The sequence below is a fragment of the Vairimorpha necatrix genome, chromosome 10 (genome assembly GCF_036630325.1).
Source record: "Vairimorpha necatrix chromosome 10, complete sequence".
Taxonomy (NCBI): Eukaryota; Fungi; Microsporidia; family Nosematidae; genus Vairimorpha; species Vairimorpha necatrix.
Window position 1 is genome coordinate 585917 of NC_088825.1, and position 17143 is coordinate 603059.

The window sequence follows — 17143 nt, forward strand, 5'->3', positions numbered from 1 at the left end:
GTAAATTTTTTTTTACATCTTTGATAATTTGTAAAGTTATAGACTAAGACGCTTTCTCAATCGAATTAACTGTTAATTAGAAACTTCAATTTGACACCAGAGCGTAAACCACGATCATTTATCATTTTTCGGAGTAAATCGCTAACTTGAACATAACAAGCAGAATGTGAAAGAAAATATTACACTAGACTGTATGAAGCATTTTTAAAATTTTTAACCTCAATGTAACATGAAATGTACCTAAAAACTATTAAACTCCCCAATGTGAGACTAAAAAAAAACAAACTTCTTTTGAAAAAAATTATTACGTCAAAACACTCGAATCACGCGTCAAATATCTTTACACCTTGTAGTAATAGCATGTGCAAGATATATTTATTATAAGTTTAACCAAAATAAAAAACGAGGCTTTTAAGATGTGCGGCTGTAGTGCGCAAAAATTAAAATTTACTAAATCAACATTTATGAGCAAAGTATATATCTAGAAAATTCAGTGTTAAACATCTTCTTTAATTATGTGGCTCATAGTTAGCAAACAAGAACTTTGCTTAAAAAGACACGAGTTCCACCAAAAAAAGACTTAATTTTTTTTGCATAAATCTTCATATAAATCAATAAAAAATTCTATTTTAAAAGTAATTTTAGCATAATGAACTAATATTTTATACAAAATCCAATTCTTTTGCAGTGTAAAATTGAAGTTTTTACGGAATTTTTACAGTTCCCACGCATTAAGTTTGTAAAAGCTATGTTTGGTCGCAATACCGAGATTATAAAAATACTAATTAAATAGTATAATTAATAAAAACTAGATTTCTTATATTGGAACCCAAAAGATATAAATATATTAGTCCTGAATTGCAACGAAAAATCCGTGTATCAACATTTTTTATATAAAAGTTAATATAAAGAACGATGTTGTCATACAAGTTAAAATTTAGTGTCCAAGATGTCATTTCGGGCATTTCCATCACTAGGCATAGTTTTTTGATCATCAGAAAGACTTTTTCGTCGTTTGACTTTGAGCTAACGTATTCAATATTTAGGTTTTAATAATATCAAGACTTTCATCAAGAGTGAACCCGATGAGTTGTATTTATACCTTTAGCAAATCAAAACATATCTCTATAATTTGATAGCAGTTCTGCATTATTTTTATATATTTTGGCTTGTCCAAATAATTACGATATCATGTAACTTGCCTTGCTTTCCCTACTTACTTTTTTTTATCCCAAAATCTTTTAACTGAGGAAATTTCGAGGCAATTATATTAATTAGCATTGATTTCAGAGATCTCTCCAGTATCTGGTGCATTGGTGTTATTAAAATTGTCTTATAGTCTTTTTTAGCTTATCCATTAGAATTAAATTTATTCTTTATTTTAAATGTAGTAAATTCCTCTCTGTGTCGCTAATAAGAGCTATTGGTTTTTTTGATCGAATATCGCCTTATAACCTGTCTTCAAATTCATAGGCCTGAAAAAATAGTCTCCTCTATCGTATTAAGCTATTCTTTGTTCTAACAAATTTCATCATTTTTATGATCTTGAAGCCTATTCTCGAGGAAAATACATATCATTATTTTAACCGTTTCTGCACCTTATATATATTAATTTTTTCTAGTACCAATGACATTTGACATAGACAAGCACAAATGTATAATTAGTTATATTGGTGAAGCTAAAGTTTCTGATTTATACTTTTCCATATGAGAAAAAAAAATTAACATGTGCCTCGGCCATGCTGAATATTTTATAATATTTTTGACAAAGTTGATATCATTTGTGATGATTTCTTTTATATAAATTTTTTTTTAAATTTAAATCTTAAAATTTCCGTCAGTTTAAATCTGATTTTCCTAAGAAAAAAATGTTCTTATTTTCTGTCTTACCTCTGCAAAAAAAATAAATTACTTCTAATATACTTGTCTAGTAAGTTGTTTTCTATAAAGAGGATGAATATTTAATTTTTTATACATAATAAACACAAATTAGAAATATTATGATTAAATTTTGAGCAAGTTGATTTTTTTGAAAGTAATTTAATTTTAATACTAAAAATAAAAAAAAATTAGTGGTATTCTATCAGTTATAGTAAAAAGAATGTAAAGTTCTTAAAACTATTACTGTTTGCTAATTTTGTTATAAATAGTTTGTGAAAAGTACACAAAGTATTTGATACTTTTTATCCTATACATTTTAAACCTTTTGTATACAACAATACTTACCGTCAGATCAAATTACTTGATATTTTTGAGCTATAATAGGTTTACAATAATTAACTTACATTATTAGGTCCGTTAATAAACATTTAAAATATATGTATGACAGGTCATAATCAGAAATTTTAAACACAGAATTAAATTGTATCAACCATAATAAATAATTGAATTATATAATACCACGGGGATACTTGGAACTAAAGTCGTTGGTTAAAACAATCTATAAGTTTATCTCGAATCTTTGCATCCCTTTCCGCCTCATTTAGTCGTATAAAATGTTTTGTCATTGTTGTTTTAAAATGTAAGCATCAATGGCAATTATTTTATAATGTAATTGTGATATTTTACTATGTTCTTTGATAATCTGCAATTCATATACAACGTAAAGATTTGCCGCAACTAACTACATATAAAATAAGTTTATGAATAAACAGAAAAAAAATATTTAAATGAATCTAATTAATTCTTCTAATATAGCATATATTATCGATATCAACAAAACATATAAGTTTTTGTTTAATAAAATAGTAATTGATATGATAATTCGTGTGATATTATTGTTGTCATAATCCCCAAGATGGATTAGGATTATCAACTAGTGCTATTAGACTGTGAAAAAATCATTTGACCTGAATTTTTTCATAGGCTGTTAAATGAAAATCGTATGTAATTCTCGATACTAGTTTATTTTTTTTTCTTAAATTTCCAAATCTTCAAATAACCATAAAAATAAAAGTAGTTTAGAGAGCGAATTAACTCTTATCTAGAGATGTTACGCAAAAGGTCTACATGAATACTTACATATCATGAGGAGACATGCAATTTATTGTAAACAATGAAAATTAAAATATTGATTGACAATATTTAAATTTTAGTCTTAATAAGACCCAAGGACTGTAAGGATGCATGTTTTAACGGATCCTCTCAAGAGTATCTTTTACAAAATTTTGATAAATTTTGTCCGCTGTCCAATCAATACTCACATGTTGATACTGACAAATAAGAATGTTATAGGATAAATACGCTAGAAGTATGCGATTTGTTTATTTTGACATGGAACCGCCAAACCTTCGAACTTTTTATTTTGTTTTTTTTACAAACAATCACGACAAATCTTGAAAAAGGTGGCATTTCCACTAAAACATTTTATTTTGTGACAAGTACAAAATAAAAATATTTTTTATGAAATTCTTTAATTTTGTTAAAAATTATATCGATTTTTTGCTTAGAAAATTGAAAAACTTGTATTCCGTTGTTGGTTCAAAATATAACAAACAGAAGATTAAATTGTATATATACGATTTCTTTTTAAAAAATTGTCGTAACCTCGACGGAGGTGTCCAAAACGAAGTTGTCGTTCCAAAAGTGAACAAATAAATGATTAATTTAAAATTAAAGTTTTATTGTGCTGATCTCGCTGTGGAGTCATGTAAGTTAATCGTCTGTTTGTTTGATCTTTTCTATTCATTTTGTATGCCTTTCTTTAAATATTTTTTGTTTATAAAAAATATTTTCTAAAAATTCACTTTTTCTAAAAATTGAAAGAGAAATATTAAAGAATTAATTGTGGTGGATACTACAAAGTAGACTTAATATGTACTAAAAGAACGATAACCTAATTATTTTAATTAAATACTAAATGAAACAAAGTCGCTATTAATATACTTATAACAGACAGACTGCACTACAAGACAGATTCCGTTGTAAAAAATATATTCTCATCATTATTTATATGAGAATTTTCTGCTCAGATGAATTGCTTTTCTTTTCATCACCTATGGCAGTTAATTATATCATCGCCTTAATCTTTGTAATCCACGTTCTCGTCTTTAATTTCTTTCGCAAAAGATTGTGAAGATGAATCACTACCTTCCAATGATTGATATGTCGTATTTTCAGTTATAATGTCATTAGATTTTTCATTTTCCGTTGGTCATTCAACATTCTTTGAGGTGTTTGCAATGTCAGAAGCATCGGAATTTTTATTTTCACCCGATTGATCAACAGTTAAGTTGTAATTTGTTTCATGGCTTGTTGATTGTTTAGTAAATTTATGGAATGTCACGCTCTTCTTATTTTTTTGATGTGCTACTTTTTTGTTTTGTGATTGTTCTTTTAATATTGATTTAAGCTCCGCATTATTTTTGTCCGAATCCGTATTTTTAAACTGCTGGGCGTTAGTCTGCGTATTTCTTTCAATTCCATTATTAAAACTTGCATTTGTTTTTTCATTTGATTCATTAGTTATTATGTGTACATGTTTCTCCTTGTTTGCATGTCTCAGAATTCTGTTCTTTACTACTTATATTGTTTTTGTCTACTCCACTTCCTTCAGTTATTTTTATGTAATAAGCAAAAATATCTAAAAGATTCATATTGGGGCTAAATAAATTTTTTATTTAATTCTCATAAGAATAGCAAAAACGATACATTTGAACTTTCGATTTCTTAGTAAAACCTGATATGTATTTTGGCTTGTAATTTTCAATTGTATATTGATTTTGCTGTTTGACATTCCCATCAGATTGTGCAACTACCAAATAAAAATTTTACATGTGTTATTATTTTATAAACAGAAATTATTACAAAGCAGTAAAAACTATAAATTTCTTGGGTTATAAAAAAACATTAACAATATTATATTCTTTAAACCAATGTGTCATATAGATAAGTAAAAAACACACATGGATGAATGAGAAGGACGAATAAAAAATTTTTTTAAAAAGCTACATGTGAATCGTAAACAAAGAACCAAAATAAAAGATAAATTTTGTAGAAAATCTCTTTCTAAAAGAAAGCTCATTCTACAAATTAATTTATTGTTTCATATAAAAATTAGATATTAGTCGTCTGAATAAATATAAAAGTAAAGACGAAGAGTTAGTATAATTACATTATCGTTTTTTATAAAAAAATGTAATTTGTTAATTCTATCTAAAATTAACCACTCGATAGAAATATATCTTCACTGTTCATAAGTTAATATTGGAACTGTTCTGTTGATAGAATAATATTCTTTTTTTAATGTATTGAACTTGTGAATTTTAAAGAATGAATTCTTAGAAATAAAAAGAAACCCAATAAGTAAGAATTTAAAATTGTACATTAACAAATATGAAAAAATTTTAAAAATTTTTAAGTTGAATTTACAAAATATATTTTTAAAAAGTTGAGCGAAAAAATATCATTTTCTTCTTTTTAATTAATGAGAAGTAGATATTAGTATTAGATGCATAAAGTGTTGAATAGATAGAAATGAAAATTATTTTTAGAAGTAAAAACCATCTAATATTAATATAAAGATACTATCAGGTGCTAAATAATTTTTGAAATCAAGATAATAAATTACAAAATAAATATTTTTTAATGTATAATATTTACTAGAGCCGAAAATAAGCGCATCGAGGAATTTTTACTGCAGCAAATGGTTTTGCTTCTTATTCAAGAAATTTTTATATCTTGATTCGTATTTTATGCTATTTTCTACTTTCTTCTCGATCTCATTAAAACTTTTATCTCTCGGTGGTTTGAAGTAGGACCTCTAGCCGCTAATGATTGAGGTATTGTTTATCGTCCCGATTTTCTTATATACTGTTTAATTACTATTTTCTAGTGAAAAGTCGTTATTACAAGCCCAAAACACTACACCTATATACCCGCGCTATTAATATAAATAGTATTGTATTTTGGCCCTATCCTTGTTAAGCTTCAGGTTTTCATAGATATTACTTTCGTTTTATTCTTATAATGTACTATTCACATTCCTTGTACGTTTTTAGGCTTTTGCTTAATTCTTAGTGTCTTTTTTCTAAAATTAGTATTTTATTTTGATTGGGTGTCATTGGTAAAATTTCTATGTCTCTTTTATAGTTTCTCATTTTTCCGATTAATCGACAGTTGAAAAACTTCTTGTATCTCTTTGATTAAAAAAGTTTTACATTTGATGTTGCTATAAATTCTTTTTTAACCGTATGATTCATTCTTTTGGCCTTTCGTATTTTTTTCTTGATCCTTCGACTATTAATATACAAAACAAATAAGTATAAGATTATCTTATTGGGATAGGGTAGCTTTATATGGATAACGTAATGAGATAACAAAAACGGTACATTGAATATCTTAAAACTCGTACTTAACATAAATTGATTATTTTGAAACATATTTTATACTAAAAAATGCTTTTCAAAAATTTTGGGCAGTAAAATTTAACTCTAAGAGTCTTATTAATTGCAGGAAAAATCTAGACGATTTACGTTTTTGGTAAAATATTGTTTTATATTTATAAAAGCATTTTTAAAATTATAAATAAGTAATTGCGTAAAAAGAAAACTTTTAATATTAAAATTTTTTTTATAAAAATTCCATTTATTTTGTATAAAGTAATCTTATGGCACGAAATAGTAATAAAGGCAAGCAAAGTGGAGCATTTTCACTTTATCCCCCCCCTTACCAATATAAATTGAGAATTTTTAAAAAATATCCCCTTTTTTCGAAATTCGAAGCGGAAAAAATGTGAAGGAGCAAAAGTCAAAAAAATAAAGTTGTAATAAAATAGCATATTTACCAAAAATAAAACAATTGTTTTTTCGTTTTTTTTTTTCAATTTTTTAAAAATTTCCTTCTTCCAATTATTGATCAAGATTTATCTTTATTGTACATTGCAATGTATAACAACGAAATCTCTATATAAATAATATTTATAAGGTTCATTTGCTGTTATAAATGAATATTTTTCAAGAATTAAAGAATTTTCCAAACATGTAATATTTTACTTTTGGAGCTAAAATATAACATATCTTATTAAATTGACATTATATACGATTCAATAATTCTTTAAAGAGCATAAATATAACATAATTATTCTCTGTTTGTCTAAAAAACCATTTTAACCCTAAAAAACAAGACTAATAAATATACTACCAAACTAAGAATAACCAAACCTAGAATCTGTTTTAAACAACATAAACTGTGTATAAACATGTTTATCTTTAGCAAAAATTAAATGTAATGACAAAAGAAAGCAATGTGTTAAAACATATTTTTACAAATTTAGACTTCTATTTAACTCATAGTTTATTAGAAAACATTATTAAATTGGTTTAAATAATATATTTTTCATAAACATGTTCAAATTAGATATTTCTAAGACCTTTTTTTTTACTTATGTAAATTTTTCTCTGTTCCTTTCCGCTCTGGACGCTTCGACTTTTAAAAAACAGGGCTAAAAATAAAAAATTCTGTATTTATATTGGTAAGGGGGGATAAAGTGAAAATTAGCCAGCAAAGTATATTATTTTGATACAATAACAGTTCTAATATATTACCTATCTGTATCAAATAAGCCGTTATTTCGGGATTATTGCTAAGTTTTACCAAGAATAGCTTTAGACATATAAATTAAATTTAATTGTATTTTATATTATAAAAATGTTGTAAATAAAATAATATATAATTTATCTGTTTTTTAAAACTAGACTCAACAGAAATATTTCTAAATTGCCTTCATGTAATAGAAGATATAACACCAACTAAAGTCCAGATATCAAAATGATTTCTTTGGTATTATGAGCAAATATTTGTTAATTGTATTAATAAAATATATTCATAATGTTTAAATAGATTTATGATATTGGAGAAAAGCGTGATACAGACTATTTCATTTGTTTGCATGAAAAAAATGAATAATAAAACAGTATCAAATCTATGTCGTCATTCCATCTTTGAAGTTTCCCCATGGCCGTTATCAAGATCGTAAATTGATGATTACTAGAAAACTGTTCGATATTTTCTTTATTGAGCCTTTTTTATTGTAAATTATACTTTTTTTTACTATGCTGCCTAAAAAAATTTTAGCGAAATTTAGGATATATTTACTATGAAGATAAATAAAAGCTCAAGTATACGTTGTCCAATTAAGCACATAACAGAGAAATGGCACAAGAATTAAAAATAAAATCTTACTTCTGAAGAAAACCAAGAAATCTTTATAGATAAACTTTTGATGGACAGAGTTTGTTTGCCATATGCTGAAAACAAAATGAAGCAATACCTAAAAAACACCAGGCACTCATAAAAGAGATTTAAACAGAATAATATTTTCAATATGAAGATTCTGTTTCGATTCTAAGCATTCGCGAGGAGTAGACGTAACAAATTTAAATTAACTGTCAAACTGAAATAAATATTTTAATTCTACTAAAACGTAATACAAAACGTCTCTTTACATATAATATGTCTCCTATGCCTCAAAACAAGTCAAAAACTGCTGTATGTAATCATAATGAAATATAGCATTAATCACTTATACTATTAATACAATCTAAAGTAAAAGAAGATTTGATTCTAATAATACTGTATGGTATATTTGGTTTTAGACTGACTACACAAAACTGTCAGAATGTTTGAGTTGATTAAAAACATTATTTTTAGCACTATTATTCTATCATATATAATCAACTGAACAATTCAGGTAAATATCTCAGGCAAATTTGGCCATAAGTAGCATTTTTTCAATAATCAAAGTTACTTATTATTTTACGCATCATATAAATTCTAATAATCAGTTGTAGTCAAATTTTCCTATTGTTGTAAAGCACATTTGTAACTGTGTAGTACAATATACCAAATACCTGTTCAGCTATATCACAGAAATTAGTAAGGTTATTACAATCAAGCGCATTTCTAATTCAAATGTTGTTTCTTCTATGAGTTTATTAAATTCATAGTTATGTATATTGAAGCAATTTTTGACAGCATTCGTAGTTCAAATTTGCAAAAATTAATAATAATTACACATGAAGGATTAATGCGAATCAAATCTTGAGATTTAGAATATTCAACGAGAGAACACGCCTTATGAAACATGATGCGAACGTAGTTATTACGAATTTCTGTTTTAGAAGCAATATGACAATTTCCTTTGTAAAAATGTTCTCGCAAATATGATGCTCTTTTGACATTTTTTAAAATTTTACGGTGTAATAAATATATTTAAGTTTTCTAATGTTCAAATAATTCATAAATGGTGTTATAATCTAATATGTTTCATTATAATTTCATAATCGTTCCTTTTCTAATGAATAAATTATAAACTATTAAATTATTAGTAATTTAAATCAATGTCACACATCTTTGGATACTAAGAATAGACAAATTAGATATCACAAAATTTAATAAGTTATTAATTAAAATTACAAATAATTTTATTTTAAAATTCAAATTTCGTTTATTTATACAAAAACAGACAAATTTATTTGTCATAATTTTTTAAAATTTTTCAATAAATCTTATTTGTCCGTTATTTATTTCCCCCTTTAATGAATAATTTGTTTAAAATTCAAGAAACTCTTGCCAGTGGCAGCACATCAAAAGTAAAGAAAATTCTCACTATAGATAATAAAGAATATGCTCTTAAAATCATGCCTAAATGTATAAAAGATTCCAAATCTTTTATTAAAGAGATTTCTATTCATAAATCTTTAATTAATACTAATATAATAAAGTATATAGATTCATATGAAGACTTAGAGAATTATTATTTAGTAATGGAACTTGCTAAATTCGAGTTACATGGGTTTATAGAATGCGATATTGGTATTAATCCATCAGTAGTACATTTTTTAATTAAACAACTTATTTCTGGTATAGAATATTTACACAATAAAGGAATATGTCATAGAGATATAAAACCAGAAAATCTACTTATTGATTCTAATGGTACACTTTTAATATCTGATTTCGGATATTCTACATTTTTCCGTTATAAAGGGAAATATAGAAGATTAAAAGCTTTAGCTGGTAGTAAAGAATACATTTCGCCAGAGGTGGCGAATGAAAATTATGATGGCGAATTATGTGACATTTGGAGTATTGGTGTTTTACTTATTGTTTTATTGACAGGAACACTCCCATGGGAGTGTCCCGTCTTAGAAGACCAAAGATTTAAGACTTACATATCAATGAAATATCATTATTATCCGCCATTTACTAAAATTAGAGGCAAAATTTTACATTTAATTAGAAATATTTTAGTAGCAGAAAAAAAAAGATTTAATATTAATAAATTAAAAAATCATCCATGGGTACTTGAAGAGACTACAGTAAACAAATCCAATATTTTCAGATTGATGCCTATCAAAGAGAATTTTGATATTTTATTTACTCAACCAAACAATATAAATAAGACTAGTTTTAAGACAGAATTAAAATTAAGCCAACCAATTGACAATTGTAATCAAATTTCTGAACAACATAGATTTTATAAAAACGGGAAGATTGAAGAAGTAAAAAGAGAAATTGTCGATTTATTAAAATATATGGTAGTACCACATGATATAATAGACGATGTTATAACATTTAATACTACTGATACGAAAAGAGGAATATTAAGAGGAAAAGTGTTTTTTACTAAAGTCGAAGATTGTTGTTATATAACTATAAGGAAACTTAAAGGAGATTATAATGAATTTAAAAAATTTTTAGGAATTTTTGGAGAAAATTATGATGAAGATTGTTAAATAAAAATTTAGTAAAAGCAATATATTTCATTATGACAAAAAGACATTTAGAACTCTAAACGAAACCATGGGCCAGGTCATACAAAAAAAACTGATGAAATAAAGAAACAAACATGAGACCAACCAAAAGGGTCATATGATAAAATTGATTAATATCGTGGGAATTATTTGAAAAATCAATGCACTTACGGGCCTCAATAAAGTTGTATTAGCTTAAAAATGTTTATAAACAAAAATAAAAGAAGAATTTTATACCGAAAAGGCAATTTTTATGCAAGTTAAAAAAATTGCAAAAATGTTTCATTGTATGTTTTAAATGGGACGTTAAGGCGACTAAAAAGAAGGAATAAATTTTAAGCGAAGGAAATGTCAAAAATATCATATTTTTTTTGCATGGATGTAATGTTTTTAATAAATGATACAAAAAAGATACCATAAAAAGTAAATGTAATAACTCTTATAGATTCAAACTCTTTTCGTCTATTATTTTTGTCTAAGAACATAATTATATTTATATACTTCTATGACTTCCCAAAATATTCACTTATAAATTTAATGAATTATTTTAAATTAAGAAAAACATTCCTTGTCTCGTTTATGCAAGATATTTTAGTACAACTCTAAATTATTTTAAATTAGTCCTATGTGACTTATTATATCATTTCGCATACATTTTTATTTATAAATTATTTAAAATTCTCCTTATTTTATTTGTTTAATTTTTAGTATTTTTTGTTGTTTTCAATTTTGTTTACAAATCAACAAATTCCTTTTCCAGCATAAACATTTTTTCGTATTTATTTCTCCTCCTCAGCATAAACAGAGATGAACAAACTTTCCAAATTTATGAAATTTTGCTACACATGCCGACTTGAGATTCTGACCTATACCAAGCACAACAAGAAGAGGTTAATAATTTCCATTTTCTTTTCTTTTTTATTTTTCTTTTTTCTTAAAATTATTTTTTTTAATATTTTTGGGGATATGAAAGATAAACAGGAGAGTTACATGAAAAATAAACAAGATGAAAAAGAAGAAATTTATGATTTTATTAATAAATCGGTAGATTTATGTTTAAAGAAGAAGACTAGATATGAACAAAATAAGAAATTTAATGAAATAATTTCTTCCTTGCCAATTAAGCCTATTAAGATGACTTTGACCACTTCTGTTTTTTTATTAAATAATGATAAATTTACAGTTTTAAAAAGAATTATAGTAAATAAAAAGACACCAATTTTTGAAGATAAGATTGCTTTAAGACTTGATCATTTCAATATAGTGAAATCTTATAAGTCTGAGATAAGAAGTTATAGAGACATGAATAATGAGACACAGACTATTATTTGGTTATATATGGAATATTTACCCTTTAAGATATCTCAAGGGTATGTAAAGAAGAACGAAGAAATAATTAAGGAAATAGCCTATGATCTGCTTCTTGGGCTAGAATATCTCCATAAGAATAATATAGCCCATTTAGATCTTAAGATAGCGAATATTATGGGGTTTAAAGAAAATGACAAAATGAGATATAAAATTATAGATTTTGGATATTCCAGGGTAGTCGACAAAGAGGTGTTTATTCCTGGGAAGCAGTATGGGACTTTTCCTTATAAGCCGCCAGAAGTGGTATTTGAAAGTATCCACGGGCTCAAAGGCGACATTTGGTGCGTCGGGGCGATTCTTCTTTTTTTAAGATTAGAAGAGACGCCTTTTTATGATTCAAGTAATAAAAAAGACAAGCCGCTTTATGACAAGTTTCTAAGTGGAAGGTATAAAATCAAGTACCCCCAAGGGATTTCTCCCGTTTTAAAGGACTTTATTAAGGCGTGCATGCGGCTTGACAGGAACAAGAGGCCTAGCGTGGAAGAACTTTTAACTCATAAATTATTTAGAGAAAAGGGTGTTTTATTTGGGGACGAGGAAGTATCTTCAGACTATTATTCTGATAGTGAATATGATGAAACAGATGAATCTATAGACATTGACCTATAAACAAAAAATAAATAATATAAAAATAAATAATATAAAAAGAATATTTATTTTATTATTGTATAATTCTTATGGTTGTTATTTCTTTACACCCTTTACATTCAATTATGAAATACTCCCCATTTATAGAAGTCTGACAATTTACACTGGAAATATAAAAATGCTCACAGGTCTGGCAGGCCACTTTGCTACTTCCTTCCTCTAGAAGAAGTTTACTGACGACATAAGGACTAAATTTATAAACAGGAAACAATCTCAACAAATAAAAAATATTCTGCATTTTAAAAAGGGGGCTAGAAATAAAAATATTTATTTAGACTCTTCTTCCTCTATGTCCACCCTTCATTCTTACTTTATCTGTCGGCTCAGGGGTCACATCTTCTATTCTACCCATCTTTATTCCACTTCTAATTATCGACCTCACTGCCACTTGCGCACCAGCCCCAAGGGCCTTGGGCTTGACGCCGCCTGCTCCTCTGAGCATAAAATGCACTGTCTTGACTCCCCTCTTGGCAATAATAGCAGCCACATCTTGAGCTGCAATCATAGCAGCATACGGCGAACCCTCATCTCTCTTGGACTTCACTCTCATACCACCAGATATTCTACAGATAGTCTCACTGCCTGTAATATCAGTGACATGGATAATTGTATTATTCTTAGTGGCCTTTATGTGGCAAATAGCAGTGTACTCATTACTGGTCTCTATGGCTTCAGTCATTTGGGGTATAAAAAAAGAAAGAAAAAAAGCAAAAGCATTTTAAATGAACAAAATATAAATCATAATATTTATACTAGAAATATATGTATTATTTTTATTATAATATTTCTACTAGAAATATATGTATTATTTTTATTATAATATTTCTACTATTAATAAATATCTGCAAATAGTATTTTTATTTATCATTTTTTTTTATTAATTTACTGTTTTATATATTAATTTTTTATTGGTAATTTATTACTATAAATCTCATTGGTAAACAACAATATATAAAATTTTATATTCCCCATACACATGAAATCATACATAGAAGAAGTAAAATTGACCTTCGACTCTGTCTCAGAAGATGTCGGCATCTTATACGAAGAACTAGGACTGGATGTCATATATGACACCCACTGTATAAAAATATACAGCTCGCCTATAGCAAAAATAATCTCTATAGACGGAGGAATACATGTAAACACAATAATATCTAACGACCTAGACAAAGAAATATATGACTCGATGGGTAATAAAGTAATAGTAAAATATATAGGATCTCATTCTAAACTATCAGTAGGAATAATAACAAGCGGAGGAGATGCGCCCGGTATGAATAGTGCTATAAGATCAATAATAAGAACAGGCATAAAAGCAGGCGGGTCTGTATACGGAGTATATAGAGGATTCGACGGACTAATAAATAATTACATATGTAAATTAGGTTGGGATACAGAAACACATAACAGTAGTGAAGGTGGAACAGTCTTACTAAGCTTCAGAAGTAAAGATTTCTTTAATAGAGAAGGTAGGAAAAAAGCAGCACTAAATTTAATAATAAGAAATATTAATAGTCTAATAATACTAGGAGGAGACGGGAGTCTAAAAGGAGCACATGTTTTAAAACAAGAATGGAGAGAATTATTTAAAGAATTAATCGACGAAGGGAAACTAGACATCTTAGCGAAAAAAAGTAAAAAAAAAATTAATGATGAAAGTAAAAATTTTTACAAAGATTTTTATGGTGAACCAGAGTGTTACAAAGAAACACCAAAAAAACGAGTAACAGAGAAATATGAAAAAGATCAAAAATCTAATGAATCTTTTACTAACCCGAAAAATCTATATAAATATATATACGATCTTGTAATAATAGGCATACCAGCTTCTATTGATAATGACATACCTCTTTGCGATTTTACTCTGGGATGCGATACAGCTCTAAATCGTGTAGTAGAATCAATAGATCATATTTCAAGTACAATGAAATCACATCAAAGAGTATTCGTCATGGAGGTTATGGGCAGGAATTGTGGATGGTTAGCGCTTATGTCAGCATATTCATGTCTAGCGGATTATCTTCTAATACCAGAAAATCCGCCATATAATTGGAAAAATGAAGTAATGGAACATATTGATTATGGTAGAAAACATGGTAAACCAGGAATGTTTATAATTGTATCAGAAGGAGCAGTAGATCGAGAAGGAAATCTTATAGACGCCGCAGACATGGTAAAATACATAAAAACTAAAGATATCGACGTAAGACTTCTTAAACTCGGTCATGTACAAAGAGGCGGACCAACTTCAGCATCAGATAGAATTTTTGGTACATTAGCAGGAATAAAAGCTTATGAAGAAGTCGAAAAAAGTTTTAGTGAAGAAAACTATACTTCTAAAATCATCGTATCATCAAACGGAGAAGTTGTTGCTAAAAATTTGGAAGATGTAATTACAACTAATGAGCTTATTAAAACATATCAAACGAAATTTGATTTTGATTCTATTCTTACAAACAGAGGAAATCTTTTTAAATCAGCTTTATCTTTTTATCTGTACATTTTACAGAACAAAAAAATGTCTCGGGCAATGTATGTGGAAGATCTCAATCTCAAAGTACTAGTCAATAACAATGAAGAATTACAAAATAAATATAACAAAGAAAACAGTGGTATTAAAAATAGTACTGTTTTTAATACAAGAATAGGTATAATGCAATTTGGCGAAAGATCGTCAGGAATGAACACGGCACTAAATAGTATTGTACAATATTGCTACGCTAGTAATATCGAGCCACTGTGTATTCTAAATGGACTAGAAGGATTTAAAAATGATCAAGTAATTAAACCAGAATTATATGAATTCGGAAATGATTTCAATAACGGCGGGTCTATTTTAGGTTTGGGAGAAACAGGAGTAGAATGCGATGTATTGCAACAAATGAAGAAACATGAATTAAAAGGACTTATCATAATTGGTGATACTGTGTCGCTTGATGTTTTATATAAAATAAAATTAGAAAGATTGAAATTTTCTGCATCTGAAAACGAAGCCGTCTCTATAATCTTGATACCTGCTTCATCTACTAATAATATTCCTTGTACAGACATTTCTATAGGGACTGATACAGCACTTAATACAATTTTAAAAGTATCAGATTGTTCAAAACTCAGTTCTTTGTCACTTAAAAAGAGTGTCTTTGTGCTAGAAATAGCAGGTATATGTGGATATCTCACATGCATGGGTGGCTTGGCTGCTGGTGCATTTGACTGTTTTATACCAGAACGAAAATATCTCATAAGTCATCTATCTGAAACCGCACATAGATTAAGACGGAAGTTTAAAGAAGAGAAAAGATCTGGTACGGTAATTTTTAGAAACGAAAAAACTTTTCGCTCTATTTCCACAGAATCCTTTTGTAAAGTATTAGAGACAGATGGTATGTTTTTATTTGGTACTGATTACGGTGTTCTAGGCAGACTTCAATCTGGATTAAATCCAAGTCCAATCGACAGGATAAACGCTTCACTATTAGGATTTAAAGCAGTCGATTATTGTACTAATAATAATATAGGAGTAATAGGGATAATAGGCAATCAAGTACATTTTACGGATATTGCAGATTGTATAAATGAATATGACGAGGAAACCAAGAGAGTTAAAAATCCTAAATGGTTAATACACAGTAAAGTGTGCAAATCTCTCGAATAAAAAATTTCGAACATACAATATATTCTTGTACTGTAAATATAAATATTATATAATATAATTTTTTTATTGTTTTTTTTAACCATGATTAAAATTTCAGTCTCATTTTTCTAATATTTATATGTAAATTTTTTTAGATTCGTAGTTTAATTTGATAAGTGGGTTAAACCATTTTTTTAAATATTAATAGTGTTTGTAAAAATCCAGAAGATTTATAATTGGTCAACTATAAAAATTAAACAACTTGTTTGTTTTTCTATGAAACCGGAGTTATTGTTTACTGACTTTATTGTTCTAAAACATATATAAAAAATTTAAATAGAGGATCGTATCGAAAAAAAAAATAAATAAAAATAAGTAAAAAAAGTTCTTGTTTTTTGTAAATAAAAGCGACACCGCAAATGAATAAAAAACTTTTTAGTAAAATGTAAAATTCGATTAAATGACAAATAAATACATAACGCTCTATATAAAAAATATGTATAAAAATCATGAATATGGTGGGTGCTGAAAGTATTAGATTAATTTAAGTGGACTCTATAGATTTAATTAACCAATATAAATGTAACCCCATGAACAAAAACTAAATTCATTAACTTAAATTAATATAACTACAAATAATTTTGAATTTATGCAAATTTTTCGTTTTTTATTATTTGTTAGGCTTTAAAAACTATGAATTTTAGACACGATAATATGTAGAATAAAAAGTATGAGA

The 17143-nt window shown here is 26.9% G+C and overlaps 6 protein-coding genes across 6 annotated transcripts; 3 read left to right on the forward strand and 3 right to left on the reverse strand.

The window, feature by feature from the left end:
• Positions 1–4021: 4021 nt before the first annotated feature.
• On the reverse strand, positions 4022–4595 carry VNE69_10074 (uncharacterized protein; the record flags this gene model as incomplete). The annotated part of the gene is made up of 3 exons (XM_065474796.1): positions 4022–4089; positions 4213–4486; positions 4542–4595. The coding sequence occupies 3 exons, from the start codon at positions 4593–4595 to the stop codon at positions 4022–4024; spliced, it is 396 nt and encodes a 131-aa protein (XP_065330868.1).
• Positions 4596–9536: 4941 nt separating this feature from the next.
• On the forward strand, positions 9537–10736 carry VNE69_10075 (serine/threonine-protein kinase Chk1; the record flags this gene model as incomplete). Its single annotated transcript, XM_065474797.1, has 1 exon — positions 9537–10736. The coding sequence occupies one exon, from the start codon at positions 9537–9539 to the stop codon at positions 10734–10736; it is 1200 nt and encodes a 399-aa protein (XP_065330869.1).
• Positions 10737–11561: 825 nt separating this feature from the next.
• On the forward strand, positions 11562–12734 carry VNE69_10076 (serine/threonine-protein kinase; the record flags this gene model as incomplete). Its single annotated transcript, XM_065474798.1, has 1 exon — positions 11562–12734. One exon carries the CDS (start codon positions 11562–11564, stop codon positions 12732–12734), a length of 1173 nt encoding a protein of 390 aa, XP_065330870.1.
• Positions 12735–12786: 52 nt separating this feature from the next.
• Positions 12787–13011, reverse strand: VNE69_10077 (putative ribonuclease P protein component 4; the record flags this gene model as incomplete). Its single annotated transcript, XM_065474799.1, has 1 exon — positions 12787–13011. One exon carries the CDS (start codon positions 13009–13011, stop codon positions 12787–12789), a length of 225 nt encoding a protein of 74 aa, XP_065330871.1.
• A 33-nt stretch (positions 13012–13044) lies between these two features.
• On the reverse strand, positions 13045–13452 carry VNE69_10078 (ribosomal protein uS11; the record flags this gene model as incomplete). The annotated part of the gene is made up of 1 exon (XM_065474800.1): positions 13045–13452. The coding sequence occupies one exon, from the start codon at positions 13450–13452 to the stop codon at positions 13045–13047; it is 408 nt and encodes a 135-aa protein (XP_065330872.1).
• A 297-nt stretch (positions 13453–13749) lies between these two features.
• VNE69_10079 (ATP-dependent 6-phosphofructokinase) lies at positions 13750–16428 on the forward strand (the record flags this gene model as incomplete). Its single annotated transcript, XM_065474801.1, has 1 exon — positions 13750–16428. The coding sequence occupies one exon, from the start codon at positions 13750–13752 to the stop codon at positions 16426–16428; it is 2679 nt and encodes an 892-aa protein (XP_065330873.1).
• Positions 16429–17143: the final 715 nt, after the last annotated feature.